Source organism: Aricia agestis, chromosome 14 (genome assembly GCF_905147365.1).
Source record: "Aricia agestis chromosome 14, ilAriAges1.1, whole genome shotgun sequence".
NCBI classification, from domain to species: Eukaryota; Metazoa; Arthropoda; class Insecta; order Lepidoptera; family Lycaenidae; genus Aricia; species Aricia agestis.
In genome coordinates, this window is record NC_056419.1 from 32,566 (window position 1) to 55,281 (window position 22,716).

At 60.3% G+C, this 22,716-nt stretch overlaps 1 protein-coding gene and 1 pseudogene across 1 annotated transcript; both read right to left on the minus strand.

The window, feature by feature from the left end:
- Positions 1–290: 290 nt before the first annotated feature.
- LOC121733901 lies at positions 291–8,840 on the minus strand. The gene is made up of 3 exons (XM_042124302.1): positions 7,331–8,840; positions 3,494–5,736; positions 291–3,398 (listed from the first exon to the last, which is right to left on the minus strand). The coding sequence occupies exons 1-3, from the start codon at positions 8,838–8,840 to the stop codon at positions 291–293; spliced, it is 6,861 nt and encodes a 2,286-aa protein (XP_041980236.1).
- A 1,760-nt stretch (positions 8,841–10,600) lies between these two features.
- LOC121733902 lies at positions 10,601–15,981 on the minus strand (annotated as a pseudogene).
- Between the last annotated feature and the right edge of the window lie 6,735 nt (positions 15,982–22,716).

Here is a 22,716-nt window from a genome sequence, read left to right on the forward strand (position 1 = left end):
TACCCACTAAAACCCGACGGTACTCTTCATCGCACCACTTTGCAGGGTCACGAGAACGCGCGAGCTCAACTCCGCGGCTCTGCAAGCGTGTCTGCCCGCGTGCTAATAGCAGGCTCCTCTTCGTTAGAGCGAATCAGCTCCTACCGCCGAACAGAGGCCCTACCAGGGCTTGCATAGGCAGTCCGTTCTCTGGTGTCGCGATGCGCGAAGAGTACACAGCGCATCGCGACCCTCTCAGGGGCTCGTTCGCTGGGCGACGGCATCCCCATAGCGTCACCCGAGTTCCCCATCTAGGACGGCAAGTTGTCATTTTGGATGACGCGTTGTCGCCTTGGCCTTCTTCGTCGTTGGGGGTCCAGCGCCTCCCTCTCTCTGTCACGCTCGGCCTCCTCCTTTGCGGCGATTACTTCTTCCGAGAAGTTCTCGACCGCCTTCCACTCCAGTTCACTGCGTAGCATGGCGCGAACCATAGCTGGCAGTGATATGTCCTGTCCAATCGCGGCCGTTAAGGCCGCGCGTTGTGGTATCCATGAGGGACAGGCCGTTAAGGTGTGCGCGGCCGTGTCCCTGTCCTCTCCACAGTGGTGGCATCGCGTCGTCTCCTCCCTCCCGGCGATCTCGCACAGGTACCGACCGAAGCAGCCGTGCCCGGTCAGCACCTGCGTGAGGCGGAACGAGAGTGCGCCGTTCTTCCGACCCAACCACTCCCTGAACACTGGGCGGATGGCCAGTATCAGGTCCACGCTCACTCTTGGCTCCGCGAGCCGCTCTTCCCATTCTTCCAATGCCCTGTCGTTGGCCTCTTCCCTCCACCGACGCACGGCTTCCGGGAGGGGGTTGCTGCCCCCCGCGCGGACCTCTGCGCTACGCCAGTAGACGTCGGCGAGGGTTTTGGCGTCCAGGTCCCATGGGACGCTACCGGCGAGCAGGCACGCAGCATCCCGGGAGATGGTGCGATACCCGCGCACTGCTCGCGTCGCCATTATCCGTTGTAGCCGTCCCAGGGCCTGCCTGTTCACAGCTGCCAGATCTTCGGCCCATATCGGCGCACCGTACATCACCATAGAGCGTATCACGCCCATGTACAGGCGCCGACAGGTAAGGCTCGGGCCCCCGAGGTTCGGGAGCAGTGAGGCCAGGGCTCCTGCTGCCTTTGTCACTTTCTCGGATAGCCGGCGGAAGTGCTCTTTGAAAGTCCACCGGCTATCGAGGACCAGTCCGAGATATGTCATGGTAGACGCAATCTGGATCGAAGTCCCTCCAACTATTATTGTCAGGCCAGGCGGCGGCGCGTTACGGGGCCCGTGGAAAATGATAGCCTCCGTCTTGTTCAGCGCCACCGTCAGGCCCAGCGCCTGGATCCTGCGCACCACCTGCGCTACCGCTGCCGTCGCCAGGATTGTGGCTTCGCGGTGCGTTTTGGCGCGACAGACCACCGCAGTGTCATCCGCGTACGCGACCAGTTCGACGCCGGGTAAGTTGGCACCGCGAAGCACATGGTCAAATCCAAGGTCCCACAGTTCCGGACCGAGAGCCGAACCCTGTGGGACGCCGCAGTCTACCTCCTGCTCTTCCCATCCATCTTCGGTAGGGTACTGCACCGAGCGCTCCGACAGATAATCACCGATGGTTCGGCGTAAGTATCTGGGCACTCGGTGGTACCTCAGGGCCTCCTTTATTGTTTCCCAAGGCAGGGTGTTGAATGCGTTGGTGATGTCCAACGAGACAACCAACACCACCCCGCCTTGAGAGATTTCCTGCTCCGTGATTGACCGAATCCGTGCCACCGCGTCTATTGTTGATCGACGAGACCGAAACCCGAACTGAGCATCGCTCAGGTTGGGACCAACGCTCTCAAGATGACGGTTGAGGCGTGCGACGATGATCCTCTCAAACGTCTTGCAGATCTCGTCGATCAACACTATGGGACGATAGGCAGACGGCTGGTCTTCTGGTCGCCCGGCCTTTCTGAGTAGCACGAGTTTGCCCGTCTTCCAGCGACGTGGAACTCGCCCCTGTACCAAACACAAGTTCAGTACGGCGAGCACACGCGCTTCCATGTGCTCCATCGCTAGCACCCAGACACGACCGGGGACTCCATCCAAGCCAGGGGCCTTATTCTGAAGGCTCATCTTATGTACCGCCGCTGCCAGTTCTCCGGCTGAGACTGGGGGAATTTCCTCCTCCTCTTCGGGTTCCGCAGTTGGTGGTGCCATGGATGGTGGGGACCACTCGGCCCTAGGTGGAAATAGGGCCGAAACAATGGATCTGCAGAGATCCGGCTGCAAGGACTGAGTGAGGGGTGGGGCAGCAGGGCGAAGCTTTTGCCTCACCCATTTGTAGGGTCTGCCCCACGGGTCCTGCTCCAGAGTTCTCAGGAAATCCTCCCAAGCCTCTCTCTTCGCCGTTCTGATGGCGTCGCGCAGGTGGTGTCGCGCTGAGCGGTATCCATCATAGATGGCGTCTTCCTCTTCCGCATTTCGGATCCGCCGTCTGCGGTACCGTAGGTAACGGCGTCGGGCCGCTACACATTCCTCTCGAAGGCGTTTCAGGTCCGGGCTCCACCAGTATGTCTGGCGTCTGGGCGGAACCGGGCCAGCGCGGGGCATCGAGGCGTCGCAGATGTTGTGCGCCGCCTCAGTTAGCCACTCCACGCACTCCTCTACGTCCTCCGATGGGAGAGGTGCCCACGATACGACAGCCGCTGCCTCCTTTAGGATGTCGCGGTCCAGCTTCTTCAGGGACCACCTCGGGCCAGCACCAGGTGAAATTGTGCGGCCTTGCTCCGTCAAGTGAGAAATAACGAAGCGAATGTAGAGGTGGTCCGATAGAGTCTCAGTACGACTCAGGACCCTCCATTCTGTTACGTGTTGAGCGATGGCAGGGCTGACTAGGGTCAGGTCTACTATGGACTCTCCCTGCCGCCGGACGCATGTGCTGGTCGCCCCACGATTCGCCAGGACCAAACCGGTGGCAGCCAACCATTCCTCCATCAAGCGACCTCTCGCATTCGTCGCCGGGGAGCCCCACAACGGTGACTTCGCGTTGAAGTCTCCGGCGACGACTACGGGTTGAGTCGACCCCTCTACGACGGCGGTCAGGCGGAGCAAGAGCGCCTCTAACTCGACGATCGGCCTATTCGGGGAGAAGTAAACCCCCACTACGGTGAGGGTCCCCAAGATGGCGACAACGAATCCACGGCCCCTTATCGAATTCCTCGACGAAGGAGGCACGATTTTGGGACCAAAGACCAAGGCGACCGACGAGTTGACATCTCCCAACCAATCACCCCTTTCCAGGACGCGGTACGGCTCTGCAATAACGGCCACGTCGATTTCCCACTGCAGAAGAGCCTGAACCCAGAGATCCTGCGCCTGGGCGCAGTGGTTCAGGTTGCCCTGAAGAAATCGTATGGTGGCCGTTATTGGGCTTCCATAGGGTCCGCTCTGGCACTAGAGGCCGCCGTAGGTGTTATGGCGGTCTTTTTCGGTGCTTGGCTCTTTTCAGGGCCTTTCCGTTTCTTCTTGCTGGGAGGGGCAGACTTGTCGCAGCGACGACTGCCTACGATGTGGTCCGCCGGCTTCTGTCTTGCCTCGCACAGTGCACAGTGAGGAGGATTCCCACACTGCTTGGTCGAGTGGCCCGGTTGTCCGCAGCGGAAGCAGAGCTCACTGCGATCGATCTCTGACGAGCACGTCGCCCGGGTGTGGCCCTCTTCGTGGCACTTAAAGCACCGCATTTTTCGCGCGGAGAGCAGAGTCACCTGCACTACGGTCCAACCGACATAAACTTTAGCGTTCGGCGCCGTCACTTGTTTTGCGGCCTCGACCGGGCATTTGACCCAGGCCGAGCCGCGACCTCTCCTGTCTACGCGAATCTCTCCGACTCTAACATCTTCGGCGCGACAGCCGCCCGTTCTCGCTACAGCAGTCGCGATTTCTGCCGCCGACGCCGAGTCATCGAGACCCGCAATTCGTAACTCAGCACATTTCTGTGGCCGCGATACGTGTACCATGTCCTCTCCCACTATTTCTTTCAGTTTACCCGCCAGAGCGTCTGCCTTCTCCTTGCAGGCAGTACCCGAGACCTCGTACATACGGGCCCCGGTCACGGCCCGCTTGAATTTGACCGCTGCTATGTCTAACGCAGTCAGATCCAGGTGCTGCTTGGCTTTGTCGATGACACTCTGGTAGGTGACACCGTTCTTCTCCGCGTCCGGGCGCAGCGTTAGCACTACGGCTGCAGTTTTCGGAGCGCGGAGCTGTTTGTCCTTCTTTTTCTTCTCCTTTTTCTTTTGCACCTTTTTCTTTACTTCCACCGTCCTCGGTGCCTTGCCTTTCCCTCTTTTTACTACCTCTGTCCATGAAGGAGTGGCGGCTGGCTGTGACCCTGCTGCCGTTGTCACTGTGTCGCGCCTCGCGGCTGCAGCCTCAGCGGCGGCGGCAGACTTTCGCCCCTTCTTCGTCCTTTTCGGTTTCGGACCCGGGTTCGTCGGAGGCATCAGTGTAGAAACTGATGGCTCCGGCGGAGGCGGAGTCTCACTTTCTTTTTCAGCCTGTTGGGGCCTAGTGCCAGATGAGGTCGAAACGGCACTATCCCTCTTCTTGTCTGCAGCTAATGGGGGCCGCAGGCGAGGTTCCGGCAGGAGCCGAGCCTCAAGCCCTTCCAGTCTCGCGTCCATGCGGGCGTTCATAAGAGACACCGCCTCGCGCATTGCTCGCTGCAGTATCTCCTCCATATTCGGCTCTTGGATGGTCTTGGGAGCCGTATGTGGTTGTGCGTCAGCGAGCTTGCGCTTGACGGCCTCCAACTCCTTCTTCATCTCGTCGAGCTCTCTGGAGAGGCGGGTGTTTGCTTCTACCAGGGCTCTTGTCTCCTCCGATGCTGACCTGCTGAGGAGGGCGGAGCTCGCCTCCCGTATAGTGCAGGTCGCCTTTTTCAAGGCCGCAATCGATGTCCCTTTCAAGTTTTTGGACTTTTGGGTCACCGCGAGGATGGCGTCCAGACTCTGGGTTATGGCTGAGCCCAGTTTCTCCGCCGTGACCACTTCGTCCTCTGTCATCGCACAATCGGAGAGTGAAGCCTCCGAGAGCCGGTGGGACCGTAGCTCTGGTAACTTCTTCGTCATTTCCAGGACCTCCTTCTCCGCTTCCATCGCTATCTCCTTCTCCTTGAGTTCGAGGTACTCCCTCTTAGACTTGGCTAGACCAACATATTGCCCTGTGGTGGGCGGTCTGCCTCTTCCTCTTTTTGATGAGGGCTTTAAAGCCACTCCTTTGTCCTTTTCAGGGCTGTTCTCCAGGTCACTTCCGCGCCTCTTGCGCCGGTAAGTGGCCCTTATCTTCTCCCTCTCCCTTTCACTGCCTCGGTCCTGGCTCCGAGAGGCGGCGGTCTCGTTGCCGCTCTCGTCGCTTCCGCTCTCGGGTCTTCCATAAAATCGCGAAGGACCCGCGCCAATGGATGCGGGCGTTACCGCTCGCGATCCACCATCACCCTCACTCGCCGTCGTCATAGCAGCCAAGTCAGATTGCCTCTCATCGTCCAGTGATACATTGCCAAAGTCGTTTTTCTCCTCACTCCTCCTACTCTCCTTCATTGCAGCGGTGGCGCCCCCCGTATACATGGGCCAGACCCCCTCCTCTGAGGGGGTGCGGGATTCTCCAACATTGTTGGTACCCGCCCGGGGAATATTTTTGTCGATGCAACCTTCCATGTTTTGATCATTGAGGGGTGAGTCTGCCCCACGTCCTCGATGCGTAGTCACCGACTCGCCATGCACCCCGTCACCGGACGTTACCAGTTTAGGGTTCGGGGCCCACAGGCCCATCCATCACAGAATCACACACAGATTTTCACACACAAACAAACAATAATGTATAGAAGAGTAAACAAAAATGAAGGACAGGGTAGAAAAGATGGTGAAGGATAGTAATACAAAAACAAAATAACGCAAGCGAAGAGTATACTATAAAACGAGAAGAAAGATAGGAAAGACCGGCGTTCAGCCATCCTGAGTGCCTCACCCCGTGTAAAGGGCGGGGCGGCGCACCCAGGCGCCCAGGGACACGAACAACCTTTTTTTTTTTTTTTTTTTTTTAGGAGGGGAAATGCATTACGCATCCCCCGCCCCCTCGGGGGAAGGGGCGGGGGTATGTGGGACTCCCTACTCGAGGTTTACCCACTAAAACCCCCCCAGCCCTTCGTCATGCGCCTTGTGCGGGAGGGACGGGAACCGCGGAGCGACTACAACTCCGCCCCTCCCAGCGCGCAGCCGCAACCGGCACCTTCTTCACGCGGCTTGAGCTGCGTACCTCACCGAGAGCCCCCCGGGCTATAGGGGGGCTGTCTTCTCGGGACCCATACTGTGGGCGGGATCCCCCGATCACCGCCCACGGGTCTTAGGCATCCGTCTCCATTCGGGCGGAAACGGGCGGAGCCCGCGCGCCCCTTGGCCTCGACTTCTGTCGGGCCTTTTTGGTCGGCGCCTTGTCTTCTCCGGGGGCCGGCTTTTTAGCAGATGGACATCTGCCCAGCTCGTGCCCCCTTTCGGCCTTGCCAGCGGCCTCGCACAGGGCGCAGTTTGGTGCTGCAGCCCCGCACTCTGCCGCCTTGTGCCCCGGTTTCCCGCACCGGAAGCAAGTCCCACTACGGTCCACCGGGCACTGGCACTTGGCAGCCACGTGGCCGGTGTCCTGGCAGCGGAAGCAGCGCGTTGGCCTCGCGGCCAGCAACGCCACCCTCGCCGACACCCAACCAATACGCAACCGCCCAGAGCTCGAGAGCTTCTTGGCGGCCGCGACTGGGAGGCGGACCCAACACGATCCGTCCCCCCGTGGCCCCTCTCTGATTGGCCCCGCCCGAACATCTCCGGCCTGGCATCCTCCATCCAGTGCGACCGCCTCTACCACTTCTGCGGTCGTCACGGAGTCATCGAGGCCGGCGATGCGCATCTCCGCGCTTGCAACCGGCCGTCCGACCTTCACCCCTGATGGCAGGACGGTCCTCAGCCTCGCGGCAAAGGCGTCCGCCTTCTCACTTGCACCCTCGCCGGAAATCGCGAGGAGGCGCCCTCCGGTTCGGGCCCGGCGGAAGCGGACTTGCGGGATATCAAGTTCCGCAATGCTTATCGCCCGCCGAGCCGTCTCAAGCGCCTTGGCGTATGTCATACCCGCCTTCACGGCCGACTCTTCTATGGTGAGAGCGACGGCCGCAGTGGCGGGAACTCGAAGCCTTGGCTTTCTCTTCTTCTTCGGGGCGGCTGTAGATGGTGTAGCCACCCCTTTCTTCTTCTTGCCCTTTGGACCTACCGTGGTCCATGGGGCCTCAGTACGAGGGGCGCTGGTGTTCGCTCCCCCTTGTGTCGCCTCCTGAGCAGCCATTGACGGCCGCTTTTTCTTCTTTCGGCCCTTTTTGGCCTTGGGCGCCTCGGGCGCGGCCGGGGCCTCTTGTGGGGCCTCTGTGGCGACAGGCTGCCGCGTCTTCTTTTGGGCCGGTTTCCCCTTGGCTTTTGGCTTCGGGGTCCCCGGCGTCTGCTCCGGTATTACCTCCTCCGGTATTGCCTCTACACTCACGACAGCGGCTGGAGTAACACTCCCTACTCTGTCCGCCGCGAGCGGAGGTCGGAGCCGTGGCTCCGGTAAGAGCCGGTTTTCCAGACCGGCCAGCCGAGCGTTCAGCATGTTGCTGAAGGTCTCTACGTTAGAGCGAGAGACCTCAGACAACAGCTGGCGCATGTCCTGCTCGGCCGGCTTTGTCATCTGCTGACGTAGGCCCTCTACTTCTCTGCGCATAGACTCCACCTCCTGTTGGAGCCGCGCATTCTGAGCTTCGAGGGCTCTTACTTCGTCTGTCGTTCCGCGGTTCTTCATTTCGGTGACGGTCGCGCGTATATCGCTGACCGCCTCCTTAAGAAGGCGCTGAAACGTCCCCTTCAAATTGTTGGACTTCGTTGCGACCATGGTGATCGTCGTCAACGAAGTCTCCACGCATTTAGCCAGAGCGTTGATGGTCTGCTCCGGCCTGTCACTGTCTATGGGCGCAGGGCTCGCGAGGAGCGAAGACCGCGTCTCTCGAGCGGCCCTGGCCGCCTCGGCCACCTCTTCTTCAGCCTGAAGTCGAAGGGCCTCCTCCTTCTCTCGGTTCAAGTCGGCCTGCGCCTTCGCCAAACCGACATATTGTCCGGTTGTTGGCGGGCGGCCGCGTCCTTTCTTAGATTTGGGCACCACCCCTTTACTGAGGGTCGGCGCCATGTCTTCCTCCGTGTTCCGTCTCTTACGGTGAGTCCTATCCGGGGTAAGTGCAGGCAGTCCCTCGGAGTCCAGCGACATGCTGGACATTTCGCTGGAGTCCGAGAGCCAGTCCTCGCTGTCACGACCGAGGGAGTCAAATCCATGTTGGGAGACTCGACCACGAGGGGAGTCTCTACCAGTCAGAGAGTCCTTTCCAGTACTCGGAGGCGGCATTTTCACGTCGCGTGTTAAAAGAACACGCGGCAGATCCTTGTCGCCTCTCAGTTTCCTCTTCTGCATTAACTTCAGCATCCGCTCAACGCCGTTGGGCTGCGGCTGGCTGAAGTCAACGTCCTCATCCGTTAAAAGCTCCGCTGCCGGCGCGGTAATGGGCGCCGGCTTCGGGCTGTCGCGTTTCTTCGCGCTGTCACCTCCTCCTCCTAGCGCCGCCAAAATGGCCTTCTGTCTCGCCGCCTTGGCAGCCTCCGCCTCACTCGACGCACTTTGTGCCGCCCCCGTATACGCGCGGCAGACACCCTCTTTCGAGGGTGCACGGGATTCTCCATTGCTGGTACCCGCCCGGGGAGTATTTTCCAAATTGCGCTTATCCATCATTGTTTCCCATTTAAGGCTGGGTCGACCTTGTGCCCTAATGACCTGGTACTCTCCGAGTGGCCATGCAGCCCATCGCCGGGCACGAAGCTTAGGCTTCGGGGCCCACGGGCCCATCCATCACACAATCACACACACATATATACTCAAAAACACACGCTGATGTAAAGAAGAGGTGAACAAAACGAGAAAGATAGAGTAGAAAAGGTGGTGAAAAGACAGACAAAATAAAATAAACAACAAACGAAGAGTAAACTATACAAAGAGAGAAAGACAGGAAAGACCGGTGTTCAGCCATCCTGGATACGTCACTTCGTGTAAAGGGCGGGGTGGCGTACCCAGGCGCCCAGGGACACGAACGTGGACGGACCGGTATCGCCCCCAACCTAACCTAACCTAACCTAACCTAACCTAACCTTTTTTTTTTTTTTTTTTTTTTTTTTTTTTTTTTTTTTTTTTTTTTCTTTTTTTTTTTTTTTTTTTTTCCGGAGGGGGAAATGCATTACGCATACCACCCAGGCGCAGGGGGCGACCCGAGTGGTTATGTGGGACTCCCGTAGCTAATGAGACCACGGTATACCCACTAAAACCCCCCCCCCATCTTCCGCCACGCCGCGTATTGACGGGGCCACAGGAACGATACACTCATCTGCGACCCCGCCAGCGGCCCGAAGACTCCACGATGGGCGCACAACACATGCGCCCTCCTCCTCGGCCCCCACCAAGGCTGTAGCAGACGCCCCCCGAGTCTGCTACTTGGAGGCCATGTGGCAGATCAGGTCTGTGGCTCTGCCACCGACCACACCTCGGCCGCAGAGGATAGGGCAAGCGGCGCACCGTAATACCTACTTGCCTCTTCCTCTGCGGCCCCACCAATGCCGTTCAAACGGAACGGCCCCGCCAGCTCGCAGGGGGGGTAGGGAAAGCGGCAACCTACCACAATGCCTCTCCCCCCCGCGATCCGTCCTCGGCCGCAGAGGATAGGGCAAGCGGCGCACCGTAATACCTACTTGCCTCTTCCTCTGCGGCCCCACCTCGGTGCGCATCCGCAGCGGACTCCTCCAGTCCACTGGGAGCGCCCTCCTCGGGCCAGGCGGCGACACCGGCCGGCCCTGGTTGCCTCTTCGCTTCACCGCGGTTGTCCAAGCCGCGGTTACTAGAGCCCCACCGCCACGACAAGGCGTGCAACCATCGGGGGGAACCTAACCTAACCTAACCTAACCTAACCTAACCTAACCTAACCTAACCTAACCTAACCTAACCTAACCTTTTTTTTTTTTTTTTTTTCACACAGTGAAATGCAGTGACGCATTCGACGCAGGGGATGGGGACTCCCACTGCGGATATGTGGGGCTCGCCGCGGCGAAGATGGTAGGTGCCGCGGCCCTACCCACTAAAACACTGCGGTACTCCTCTTCATGACATGCAGGGTTGCGAGCACGCGCGAGCCTTCGTCCGCGGTCCTGCATGCGTATGCCCGCGTATCAATAGCGGGCCCGTCTTCCTTGGAGCACTGTTCGTACGCTCCTTAGGCCGAACAGAGGCCCTCCCAGGGCTTGCATAGGCCTATCTCTCCTTTGTCGCGATGCGCGAGGAGTACGCAGCGCATCGCGACCCTCTCGGGGACTCGACTCGTTGGGCGGCGGCATCCCCATACCACCGCCCCGAGCCCCCCGGCTAAGGCGGCAAGTGGTCATTACCAATGACCTGTCGTCGCCTCGGCCGTCTTCTTCGGCGGGGGTCGAGCGCCTCCAGCTCTCTCATACGCTCGGCCTCCTCCTTCGCGGCGATGACATCTTCGCAGAAGTGACCGCTGTCCATCCAGGTTCACTGCCCACCATGGCGCGAACCAATGCGGGCAGCGAAAGGTCAAATCCAATGGCGGCCGTGAGGGCCGCCCGTTGTCCAGTCCAGGAGGGACAGGCAGAAACGGTGTGTTCCGCCGTGTCCCTGTCACAGTCACAGTGGTGACAGCGCGTACTCTCTTCTCGGTTCGCGATCTCACACAGGTAACGGCCGAAGCAGCCGTGTCCGGTCAGCACCTGCGTGAGTCGGAACGAGAGCGCCCCGTGCTTTCTGGTCAACCACTCTCTCAGTACTGGTCTCATGGCCAGCACCAGTGCCACGCTTACTTGAGGCTCCAGGAGCCGTTCCTCCCAGAGCTCAATTGTCACTTCCCTGGCCCGATCCCTCCACCGACGGACGGCGTCCGGAAGGGGGTTGCTGCCCCCCGCGCGGACTTCAGCGCCACGCCAGTACACATCGGCGAGGGCAAGAGCGTCGAGGTCCCATGGGACACTGCCAGCGAGGAGGCACGCCGCGTCCCGGGAGATTGTGCGGTACCCGCGAATCGCGCGTGTCGCCATCACTCGCTGCAGCCGCCCCAGGGCCAGCCTATTCTCCGGTAGCAGGTTTTCTGCCCATATCGGCGCCCCATACATTGCCATGGAACGGACAACGCCCATGTAGAGGCGCCGACAAGCCAAACTCGGGCCCCCGAGATTCGGGAGCAGCGAGGCAAGGGCACCCGCAGACTTCTTTACTTTCTCGGATAGCCGGCGGAAGTGTTCCTTGAATGACCACCGGCTATCGAGGACCAGACCAAGGTAGGTCATTGTAGGCGCTATCTTTATTCTCGTTCCACTCACTATGACTTCCAAGTCCGGCGGCGGCGCGTTTCTGGGCCCGTGGAACAAGAGGGCCTCCGACTTGTTCAACGCCACCGTCAGACCCAGAGCCTGGATCCTCCTCACGACCTGAGCGACTGCTGCCGTTGCCAGGATTTTCGCCTCTCGATGGGACTTGGCGCGGCAGACGACCGCTGTGTCGTCCGCGTATGCAACGAGCTCCACGCCCGGAAGATTGGCGCCGCGGAGAACGTAGTCGTAGCCTATATCCCATAGGCCCGGACCGAGAGACGAACCCTGCGGGACGCCACAGTCCACCTCCAGGTCCTCCCAGCCTTCTTCGGTGGGGTACTCCACCGAGCGCTCCGATAGATAGTTGCTGATGGTACGACGCAAATATCTTGGCACTCGATGGTACCGTAGTCCCTCTTTTATGGTCTCCCAGGGCAGGGTGTTGAACGCATTGGTGATGTCCAACGAGACAACCAACACCACCCCACCCCGAGAGATTTCCTCCTCCGAAATCTGCCGCACACGCGCTACCGCGTCTATCGTCGAGCGACGAGATCTGAACCCGAACTGAGCGTCGCTCAAGTTCGGGCCGGCGCCTTCCAGGTGGCGGTTGAGGCGCCCCGCGATCACCCTCTCCAGGGTCTTACAGATCTCGTCGATAAGGACGATAGGGCGGTAGGCCGACGGCTGGTCCTCCGGTCGTCCGTCTTTTCGTAGCAACACCAGCTTGCCCGACTTCCAACGACGCGGCACTCGGCCCTGCACCAGGCATTTGGTGAACACCTCGAGCACCTGCGCCTCCAAGTGCTTTATGGCCAGCACCCAGACGCGACCGGGGACCCCGTCCAATCCAGGAGCTCGGTTTTTGAGGCTCATCTTGTGCACGGCTGCTGCCAGCTCTTCAGGCGTCACGGGTGGCACATCTTCCTCTTCGTCGTCAGACTCCGCACTAGGTGGTCGCATAGATGGTGGGGACCACTCGGCCCTGGATGGAAATAGGGCCGAAAGTACGGAGCGACGAAGGTCCGGCTCCATGTGCTGGGTCAGCGGTGGGGCAGCTGGGCGAAGCTTTTGCCTCACCCATTTGTACGGCTTGCCCCACGGGTCCTGTTCCAGGGTGTTCAGGAACTCCTCCCATGCCTCCTTCTTCGCTACCTTTATCGCCTCACGCAGAGCATGACGCGCTGAACGGTAGCCATCATGGATAGCCTCTTCTTCGGCCTCCACCCTGTTTCGCCGCCGGCGATATCGCTGGAATCGCCGGCGGGCAGCCACACACTCTAGCCGGAGTTGTTTGAGCTCCGGTCGCCACCAGTAGGTCTGCCGCCGAGGCACGACCGGTCCAGCACGGGGCATCGAGGCGTCGCAAATGTTGCGAGCCGCCTCGTTCAGCCACTCCGCGCATTCCTCGACGTCTTCCGATGGGAGGGGGGACATCGACGCAACGATCGCCGCCTCCTCGAGAAGGTCTCGATCCAGACCTCTCAGGGACCATCTTGGGCCGCCGCCAGGTGGAATTCGGCGACCAGCTTCCGACGTGGAGGCAATGTCAAAGCCTATGTAAAGGTGGTCCGAGAGGGTCTCGACCTCCTCGAGGACTCTCCAGCCACTCATTCGGCGAGCGATTGATGGGCTCACTAATGTCAGGTCCACAATCGATTCCCCCTGCCACCGGACGCACGTGCTAACGGCGCCTCTGTTGGCCACGACCAGGCCCGTAGTTGCCAGCCAGTCCGCCATGGCTCTGCCTCTCGTGTCCGCGGCCGGGGAGCCCCAACGCGTGGACTTCGCGTTGAAGTCTCCGGCAACGACCACGGGATTGGTTGCTCCGCTCACAAAGGTGGTGAGCCGGAGGAGGAACGCCCCGAACTCGGCGATGGGTCTGTTCGGGGAAAAGTAAACCCCCACAACGGTGAGGGCTCCCAAGTCCGCGACGACGAAGCCGTGGCCCCGAGTCGTGCTCCTGGAAGATGGAGGCACGATTTTGGGACCGAAGACCAAAGCCACCGTCGAGTCCGCGTCGCCCAACCAGTCACCCCTAGGGAGGATCCGGTACGGCTCGGCGATCACACCGACGTCGATCGACCTCTTCAGTACCTCCTGAGACCACAGATCTTGCGCCTGAGCGCTGTGGTTCAGGTTCCCCTGCAAGAACCTTAGAGGAGCCGTTATTGAGCGTCCATAGGTGCCGCTCCCGCTCCTGAGGCTGCCGTAGATGGTGTGGCAGCCTTGGGTGGCTGACTCTTTTTGGAGCCCTTTCCATTCTTCTGCGGTATCTTGCAGGGTTTGCTCCCCACGATATGGTCCGCCTTCCTCCCATTAGCCGCGCACACCGCGCAGTGGGGAGGGTTTCCGCACTCCTTGATTGCGTGGCCAGCCTGGCCACAGCGGAAACAGAGGTCTCCGCGGTCTGTCTCAGAGGGGCACGTCGCCCGCGTATGTCCTGCTTCGTGGCACCGGTAACACCTCATGATGCGCGCCGACAAGAGTGTCACGCGCACCACGGTCCATCCGACATAAAGTTTGGCGTTCGGTGCTGTCACTGATTTGGCGGCCTCGACCGGGCACCTTACCCAGGCCGCGCCGCGTCCACTCCGGTCTACCCGGATTTCGCCAACCTTAACGTCGTCGACCGCGCAGCCACCGCATCTTGCGACGGCCGCGGCGATTTCTGCCGCAGAGGCGGAGTCGTCCAGGCCTGTTATCCGCAGCTCGGCGCACTTTTGCGGCCGAGAAATGCGGACATCCGTCTCCCCGAGGGCCTCCTTCAGCTTGCCCGCAAGAGTATCGGCCTTTTCTTTGCTGGCCGTCCCGGGTATCTCGTACATGCGAGCCCCGGTAACGGCCCGCTTAAACTTGAGATGAGGGATCTCAAGAGCAACCAGATCAAGATGTTGCTTAGCCCTCTCCATGACGTCCTTATACGTCACGCCTCTCTTTTCTGCCTCTGGCTGCAGTGTAATCACCACCGCCGCAGATTTGGGAGCGCGGAGGCTTCCTTTCTTCTTCTTTCTTTTCTTCTTTGGCACTTCCCTCCTTCCTTCCTTTTTCCGTGCCTTTTCACCTCGCTTGACCACTTCCGACCATTGTTCGATCGGATTTGGTCCCTTCGCAGTCATAGTTGGGGCATTGTCACATCTAGCGGCTGCCGCTTCTATGGCTGCGGCCGACTTTTTGACTCTCTTTTTCTTTTGTTTCAGAGCCGGTCCGGGATTGAGCGGAGGCAACAGAGTCGACACCGCGGGCTCCGGCTCAGGAGTCTTCTCTTTTGCCTTCGACGCTGATGGTGTTGCATCTCGGGCTTCGTCGCGCTTCCGATCTGTAGCTAAAGGAGGCCTCATCCGTGGCTCCGGTAAGAGGCGGGCCTCGAGCCCCTCTATCCGCGCGTTAATCCGGGCACTGGTCACAGCGACCGCCTCGCGCACCGCTCGCTGTAGGAGCTCTTCCACATCCAGCCCCTTGCTGACGGGAGCGGGTTGTGGTAGGGCATTAGCAAGTTTGCGCTTTACCGCCTCCAGCTCCATCTTCATGTCAGCGAGCTTCTTGGAGAGGCGCGCGTTTGCCGCCTCCAGAGCTCTTCTTTCGTCTGACGCCGTTCGATTGATGATGACCGCGAACGCCTCCTGTAATGCCTGAGTTGCCTTATTTAGAGCCGCGACAGAAGTCCCTTTGAGGTTCTTTGACTTCTTGGCAACGTTTGTGATGGCCGCTAAGCTCTCGGAGACCACCGCTCCTACCGAGGCCGCCGTCGCTTCCCTGTCCACTGCTAAAGTCTTGTCCGAGTTTTCAGAGGATTCCGACAGCCGGTGCAACCGTTGCAGCGGAATCCTCTTAGCCGACTCAAATATGTCACGCTCAACTTCAACCTCCATGGCTCTGACCTGCTCGTCATTGAGGTCCTTTTTGGCCTTGGCCCAACCGATGTACTTCCCGGAGGTCGGTGGTCTCCCTCTGCCACGTTTTGAGGAGGTCTTCGTGATCGCTCCTTTGTCCTTCTCTGGACTGTCCTCCAACTCGCTACCGCGCCTCTTGCGTCGAAAGCGGTCCCTTGTTTCATCCTTGTTCTGAGAGGCAGCAGACTCACTACCGCTCTCGTCACTTCCACTTCCGGGTTTATAAAACAAACCAGTGGACACAGGCGTAATCGCACGCGATCCACACTCTCCCTCACTCGCTGTGGTCAAAGCCAAATCGGACACGGGCGTTGTCACCCGCGATCCACTTTTCAGATCCGGTATTCGCTCCAGCTGCACAACCGGTGTTCGGGTCGTGTGCCTGGAGCCTTCCCCTTCGCTAGCCGTTAACATTGCAGCCATTCCGTCGTGCTTATCAGTAACCAATATCGTGCCAAAGTCATCGTTCGTCTCTCTCCTCCTCTCCTCTATTGCAGCGGTGGCGCCCCCCGTATACGTGGGCCAGACCCCCTCCTCTGAGGGGGTGCGGGATTCTCCAACTAGGTTGGTACCCGCCCGGGGAATATTTTTCACGTTGCAACTATCCATATTTGATCAATTGGGGGTGAGTCTGCCCCACGTCCTCAATGCGTAGTCACCGACTCGCCATGCACCCCGTCACCGGACGTTACCAGCTTAGGGTTCGGGACCCACGGGCCCATCCATCACTCAAGCACACACGGAATTACACACACAAACAGACAATAATGTATAGAAGAGTGTAACTAAAAATTAAGGATAGTGAAGAAAAGGTGGTGAGATACAGCATAAATAAAACAAAACAGAAACCAAAGAAGAGTATGCTACCACAAAGAAGAGAAAGATAGTGAAAGACCGGCGTTCAGCCATCCTGAGTGCCTCACCCCGTGTAAAGGGCGGAGCGGCGCACCCAGGCGCCCAGGGACACGAACGTGGACGGACCGGTATCGCCCCCAACCTAACCTAACCTTTTTTTTTTTTTTTTTTTTTTTTTTTTTTTTTTTTTTTTTTTTTTTGAGGAGGGGAAATACGTTACGTATCCCCCGCCCCCTCGGGGGAAGGGACGGGGGTATGTGGGACTCCCTACACGAGGTTTACCCACTAAAACCCCCCCATGCCCTCCTTCAGGCCATCGTGGGGCGCGGGCACTTAGCTGGACTTCCGCACCCAACACGGCCGTTCGCCGCATCCGGCACTACTCCACTGCGGCGGCTGGTGTTCTGCCGCCACCTTTCTTCTCCGAGAGCTCCCCGGGCATCTAGGGAGCTTTCTTCTCGGGGCCCTTCGCGCGGACGGTGATCCCCCGATCAACCGCCCACGGGCCTATGGCTCCACCTCCATGGCGGGCTGGGGCTGACTAACCCCAGCACCGCCGGCTCCAGGCTCTTTTGGCCGAGCCTTGTCGGAGGGAGCTCCGCGTCTTTTCCGGCGCTTGGTGCTGGGGAGCGGCTTCGCTGTGACGCAGCCGCTACTACCCAGCACGTGGTCCTTCTCCTTGCCGAGTGCCTCACAGAGGAAGCAGTTTGGATGCTTCTCCCGGCACTCGGCTGCCTTGTGCTCCGGCTTCCCACAGCGGAAACAGTTCCGGCTGCGATCCACCGGGCATTGGCATGTCGTCGCCAGGTGGCCGGTGTCGAGGCATCGGTAACACCGCTTGGGCCTCGCGGCCAGCAGTGTCACCTTAGCCGACACCCAGCCCACTTGCAGCCGCTTCAAGCTGATGAGCTTTTTGGCGGCCGCAACGGGGACGCTCAGCCAGACAGAGCCGTCGCCCCACCTTCCTTTCCTTATTGGGCCCGACCTGATGGAGTTGGCCGGGCACCCACCTTCTCTAGACACCGCCTCGATGACCTCGGCTGTCGTAGCTGAGTCGTCCAGCCCGGCGATACGCATTTCCACGCATTTCGCCGGGCGTCCGACTTTTACAACGTCAGGGTCGAGAACTTCCCTCAGCTTCTCAGCGAGGGAGTCCGCCTTTTCTTGGGCGCCCTCACCAGGAATGGTGAGGACGCGCGCACCGGTCTGAGCTAAACGGAAGCGGAGCTGGAGCTTTTGGATGTCCAGCTCTGCCAGTCCGCTGGTCGTCACCGCGTTCTTAGCCTTTAAAAGGACGTCACTGTATTTGACGCCCTTCTCCGCGGCGTTCGCCCCCAACGTGAGAGTGATCGCCGCGGTGGCTGGAGCACGGAGCTTGGCCTTCCTCTTCTTCTTTCTTGGGGCGGCTTTAGCTGGAGTAGCCACCCCTTTCTTCTTCTGCCTGCGCGGGCCAACTGTGGTCCACGGGGCCTCAACGGGAAGGGCGTTGGTGTTCTGCCCCCCCTTTGCCGCCTCTTGAGCGGCCATTGATGGCCGCTTCTTCTTCTTCTTCCTTTTGGACTTTGTAGCCCCCTTCTCTGCAGGCGCAGCCGGCGGCTGTAAAGGGACCGCCGCGCTGCCTGCCGAACTCTCGTCCGGTGCCTTGGCCGTTGCCGACTTCTTCGGCTTCGGCGTCTTCTTGGAAGCCGCTGTTGGTGGGGCGCCGGATGATGGACCAGCACCGTCCGCCGCCAGCGGCGGTCTTCTCCGAGGCTCGGGCAAGAGCCTATCTTCCAGGCCGGCGAGCCGTGCATTCAGCATGTTGCCGAAGGTCTCGATATTGGAGCGCGAGACCTCCGACAACATCCTCTGCAGATCGTCAGGTGCGGGCCCAGTCACGCGACGCCGCAGGTCCTCTAGCTCCCGACGCATCGCATTGACTTGGCGCAGGAGGCGATCGTTCTGCTCCTCCAGTGCCCGTATTTCAGCCGTTTGACCGCGGCCCCTCATCTCCGTGACGGCCGCTTTTATGGATGCGACCGCCTCCTTGAGGGCCCGCTGGTACGTGCCCTTCAAGTTGGAGGACCTTGTAGCGACCATCGTCACCATTTCCAAGGCCCTCTCTACGCTACCCGCCAGGGCCGCGCTCGTCTGCTCCGTGTCTTCTGCAGTCGGGGCTGGGCTTGCGCGAAGGGAGGCTCGCGCCTCTCTCGCCTCCCGCTCCTCCCGCGCCGCCCGGGCTACCTCTTCGACTTTCGCCCTGAATGCAGCCCGGCGTTCTTCCTCCTTTTCCCGCCTTAGGTCCTCTTGGGCCTTAGCTAGGCCGACGTATTGGCCGGTCGTTGGTGGCCGGCCACGTCCCTTCTTAGCCTTGGGCACCGCTCCTCTACCAAGGGGCGGCGCCTTGTCATCTTCCGGGATTCGCCGTTTGCGGCGTGTCCTGTCCGGGTCTGTGGGCAAGCCCTCGGAGTCCATCGACACGTCGGATGTCATGTCGTCGGAGTCCAAGGGCCAGTCCTCACTGTCGTCTCCGGTATCGTCTCGTCCTTGGGGAGGCGGTAGGGAGAATTCACGCATCACGTCGCGCAGAACGACGCGAGGCGAGCGCGTCAACTCCCTACGTTCCTCTTCGTCATGTCCGGTAGGAGTAGGAGCGCGGGGCTGCGTCCCGAGAACATCCCGGTACTGCAGCACAGGCGGCAGGTCGGGTAAGTCCCGGATTGGACAGCCCCGCTCCTTCTTTCTTTGAGCCAGTCTTTTCACCCGCTCTACGCCGTTAGGCTGGTAGACGGAGAAATCCACGTCTTCGTCCGTAATTGTGTCCGCCGCCGGCGCGGTTAGGTGCGCCGGTTTCGGACATTCGCGCGTTGTCGCGCCTTCTCCTTCTTTCGCCGTTGCAACGGCCCCCTTACCCTCACACGCAGTTGGTGCCGCCCCCGTATACGTGCGGCAGACTCCCGGCGAACCGGGAGTGCGGGATTCTCCAGTGGAACTGGTACCCGCCCGGGGAGTATTTTCCAATTTGCGTTTCTCCATATTGTGATCTTTAGAGGGAGATTCTGCCCTGGTGCCCTTGCGACGTAAGCCACCTGCTCGCCATGCATCCCAAGGCCGAGCACCACAAACCGGGGATTAGGGACCCACGGGTCCATCCATCTCACAAACACACACACATATAGACGTAGAAACACACGCTGATGTAGAGAAGAGTTAACCAAAATAAGAAGAATAGGGTAGAAAAGGTGATGAAAAGATAGACAAAATAAAATAAACAAGAAACGAAGAGTAAACTATAAAAAGAGAGAAAGACAGGAAAGACCGGCGTTCAGCCATCCTGGATACGTCACTCCGTGTAAAGGGCGGGGTGGCGTACCCAGGCGCCCAGGGACACGAACGTGGACGGACCGGTATCGCCCCCAACCTAACCTAACCTAACCTAACCTTTTTTTTTTTTTTTTTTTTTTTTTTTTTTTTTTTGAGGAGGGGAAATACGTTACGTATCCCCCACCCCTTCGGGGGAAGGGGCGGGGGTATGTGGGACTCCCTACACGAGGTTTACCCACTAAAACCCCCCCATGCCCTCCTTCCGGCCATCGTGGGGCGCGGGCACTAATTATAGACTTCCGCACCCCACACGGCCGTTCGCCGCATCCGGCCCTACTCCGTTGCGGCGGCTGGTGTTCTGCCGCCGCCTTTCTTCACCGAGAGCTCCCCGGGCATCTAGGGAGCTTTCTTCTCGGAGCCCTTCGTGCGGGCGGCGATCCCCCGATCAACCGCCCACGGGCTTATGGCTCCACCTCCATGGCGGGCTGGGGCTGACTAACCCCAGCGTCGCCGGCTCCAGGCTCTTTCGGCCGAGCCTTATCGGAGGGAGCTCCTCGTCTCTTCCGGCGCTTGGTGCTGGGGAGCGGCTTCTTTACTGTGATGCAGCCGCTGCTACCCAGCACGTGGTCTTTCTCCTTGCCGAGTGCCTCGCAGAAGAAGCAGTTGGGTTGCTTCTCCCGGCACTCGGCGGCCTTGTGCCCCGGCTTCCCACAGCGGAAGCAGTTCCGGCTGCGGTCCACCGGGCACTGGCATGTCGTCGCCAGGTGGCCGGTGTCAAGGCATCGGTAACACCGCTTAGGCCTCGCGGCCAGCAGTGTCACCTTCGCCGAGACCCAGCCCACTCGCAGCCGCCCCAAGCTGAGCAGCTTTTTGGCTGCCGCGACGGGGACGCTCAGCCAAAGCGAGCCGTCGCCCCACCTTCCTTTCATTATGGGGCCCGACCTAATTGAAGTTGTCGGGCATCCCCCTTCTCTGACGACCGCCTCGATGACGTCGGCGGTCGTTGCCGAGTCGTCCAGCCCGGCGATGCGCATCTCTACGCATTTCGCCGGGCGGCCGATCTTGACCACCTCCGGATCCAACACCTCCCGCATTTTTGCGGCCAGTACATCCGCCTTCTCTTGTGCGCCCTCGCCAGGGATGGTGAGAACGCGAGCGCCGGTCTGTGCCTGCCGGAAGCGAAACCCGACTCTGTTGATGCCGAGTTCCTGCACTGCCCCACCGACCGCGTCCTTCGCCTTCAGCAGCACGTCCTTGTACGTGACCCCCTTCTCCGCAGCACTCGCCTTCAGTGTGACGGTGATTGCCGCGGTGTTGGGGGCACGGAGCTTGGCCTTCTTCTTCTTCCTAGGGGCGGCTTTAGATGGAGTAGCCGCCCCTTTCTTCTCCTTGGGCCTGCGCGGACCGACGGTGGTCCACGGGGCCTCGGCGGGAGGGGCGTTGGTGTTCTGCCCCCCCTTTGCCGCCTCCTGAGCGGCCATAGATGGCCGCTTCTTTTTCTTCTTCTTGGGCCTCTCAGCCCTCTTCTCTGCAGTTGCGGCGGGTGGCTGTATAGGAGCCACCACGCCACCTGTCGAATCCTCGTCCGGTGTTTTTGCCGTCGCCGTCTTCTTAGGCTTCGGCGCCTTCTTCTTTGGAGCTGCTGGTGGTGGGGCGCCGGGGGGTTGCCCAACGCTGTCCGCAGCCAGCGGCGGTCTCCTTCGGGGCTCCGGGAGGAGCCTGTCCTCCAGGCCGGCAATTCTTGCGTTTAGCATGTTGCCGAAGGTCTCAATGTTGGAACGTGAGACCTCCGACAACATCTTTTGCAGGTCTTCGGCTGCAGGACCAGTGACGCGACGGCGGAGCTCTTCTAACTCCCGACGCATCGCGTTCACTTGGCGCAGAAGGCGGTCGTTCTGCGCCTCCAGTGCCCGCATCTCCTCGTTTTGTCCGCGACCCCTAATCTCGGTGACGGCCGCCCTGATTGACGCGACCGCCTCCTTGAGGGCCCGCTGGTATGTCCCTTTTAGATTTGAGGACCTTGTGGCGACCATCGTCACCATCTCCAAGGCCCTCTCTACGCTGCCCTCTAGGGCCGCGCTGGTCTCCTCCGATGTCTCCTCGGCTGGGGCAGGGCTTGAGCGAGTGGAGGCTCGCGCCTCCCTCGCTTCTCGCGCCTCCCGCGCCGCCCGGGCCACCTCTTCCACCTTCGCCCTGAAGATAGCCCGGCGTTCCTCCTCCTTTTCCCGTTTAAGGTCCGCTTGGGCCTTAGCGAGACCGACGTATTGGCCGGTGGTTGGTGGCCGGCCACGTCCTTTCTTAGCCTTGGGCACCGCTCCTCTGCCAGGGGGCGGCGCCTCGTCCTCGTCCGAGATTCGCCGTTTGCGGCGTGTCTTATCCGGGTCTGTGGGCAAGCCCTCGGAGTCCATCGACACGTCAGATGTCATGTCGTCGGAGTCCAAGGGCCAGTCCTCACTGTCATAGCCGGTGATGTCACTTCCTTGGGGAGGCGGCAGGGAGAATTCGCGCATCACGTCGCGCAGAACTACGCGAGGTGAGCGCGTCAGGTCCCCACCGACCTCTTTGTCTCGTCCGGTTGGCAGCGCAGAAGGCGTCCGGGGTGACGACATTTTGACGTCCCGCCAACGCAACACCTCTGGCAGATCGGCGTCGCGTACTGGGCAGTTCCGCTCCTTTTTGCGCTGCATAAGTCGCTTTATCCGGTCTATAGCATTAGGCTGCGGACCGGAAAAGTCAACGTCTTCATCGGTTATTGCTCCCGCCTCCGACGCGGTTAGGTGCGCCGGATTCGGGTTCGCGCTTATCTTCGCGCCCTCTCCACTACTCGCCGCCGCAGCGGCCCCCTCATCCCTCATCGCACTAGTTGGCCCCTCCGTATACACGGGCCGGCCACCGTCCGAGGACGGCGCATGGGATTCCCCGACTCCTGAGGAGCCGAGACCCACCCGGAGAATACTTTTACTTGTACGATCTGCCATGACTCTACGCTCCGACACCCCGGGTCGCGGGCCCTTTCGTCACACTGTGGGCGCAGCCAAACATACAAGACCAAACACGCACACAAACACACGCCATACCGGCGTTCAGCCACCCCTCCCGTGTCACCGCGAAAACGCTCACGATGGCACGGGGGAGGTGCCCAGGGACACGACGTGGACGGACCGGTATCGCCCCCAACCTAACCTT

Coding starts and splice junctions, on each gene's coding strand:
- LOC121733901 (XM_042124302.1), bottom strand. CDS start 8,840: ATGGATAAGCGCAATTTGGAAAATACTCCCCGGGCGGGTACCAGCAAT. Junction 5,737..7,330: donor AGCGAACACCAGCGCCCCTC/GTACTGAGGCCC, acceptor GACGTGGGGCAG/ACTCACCCCTCAATGATCAA. Junction 3,399..3,493: donor AAGGCCCTGAAAAGAGCCAA/GCACCGAAAAAG, acceptor CGATTTCTTCAG/GGCAACCTGAACCACTGCGC.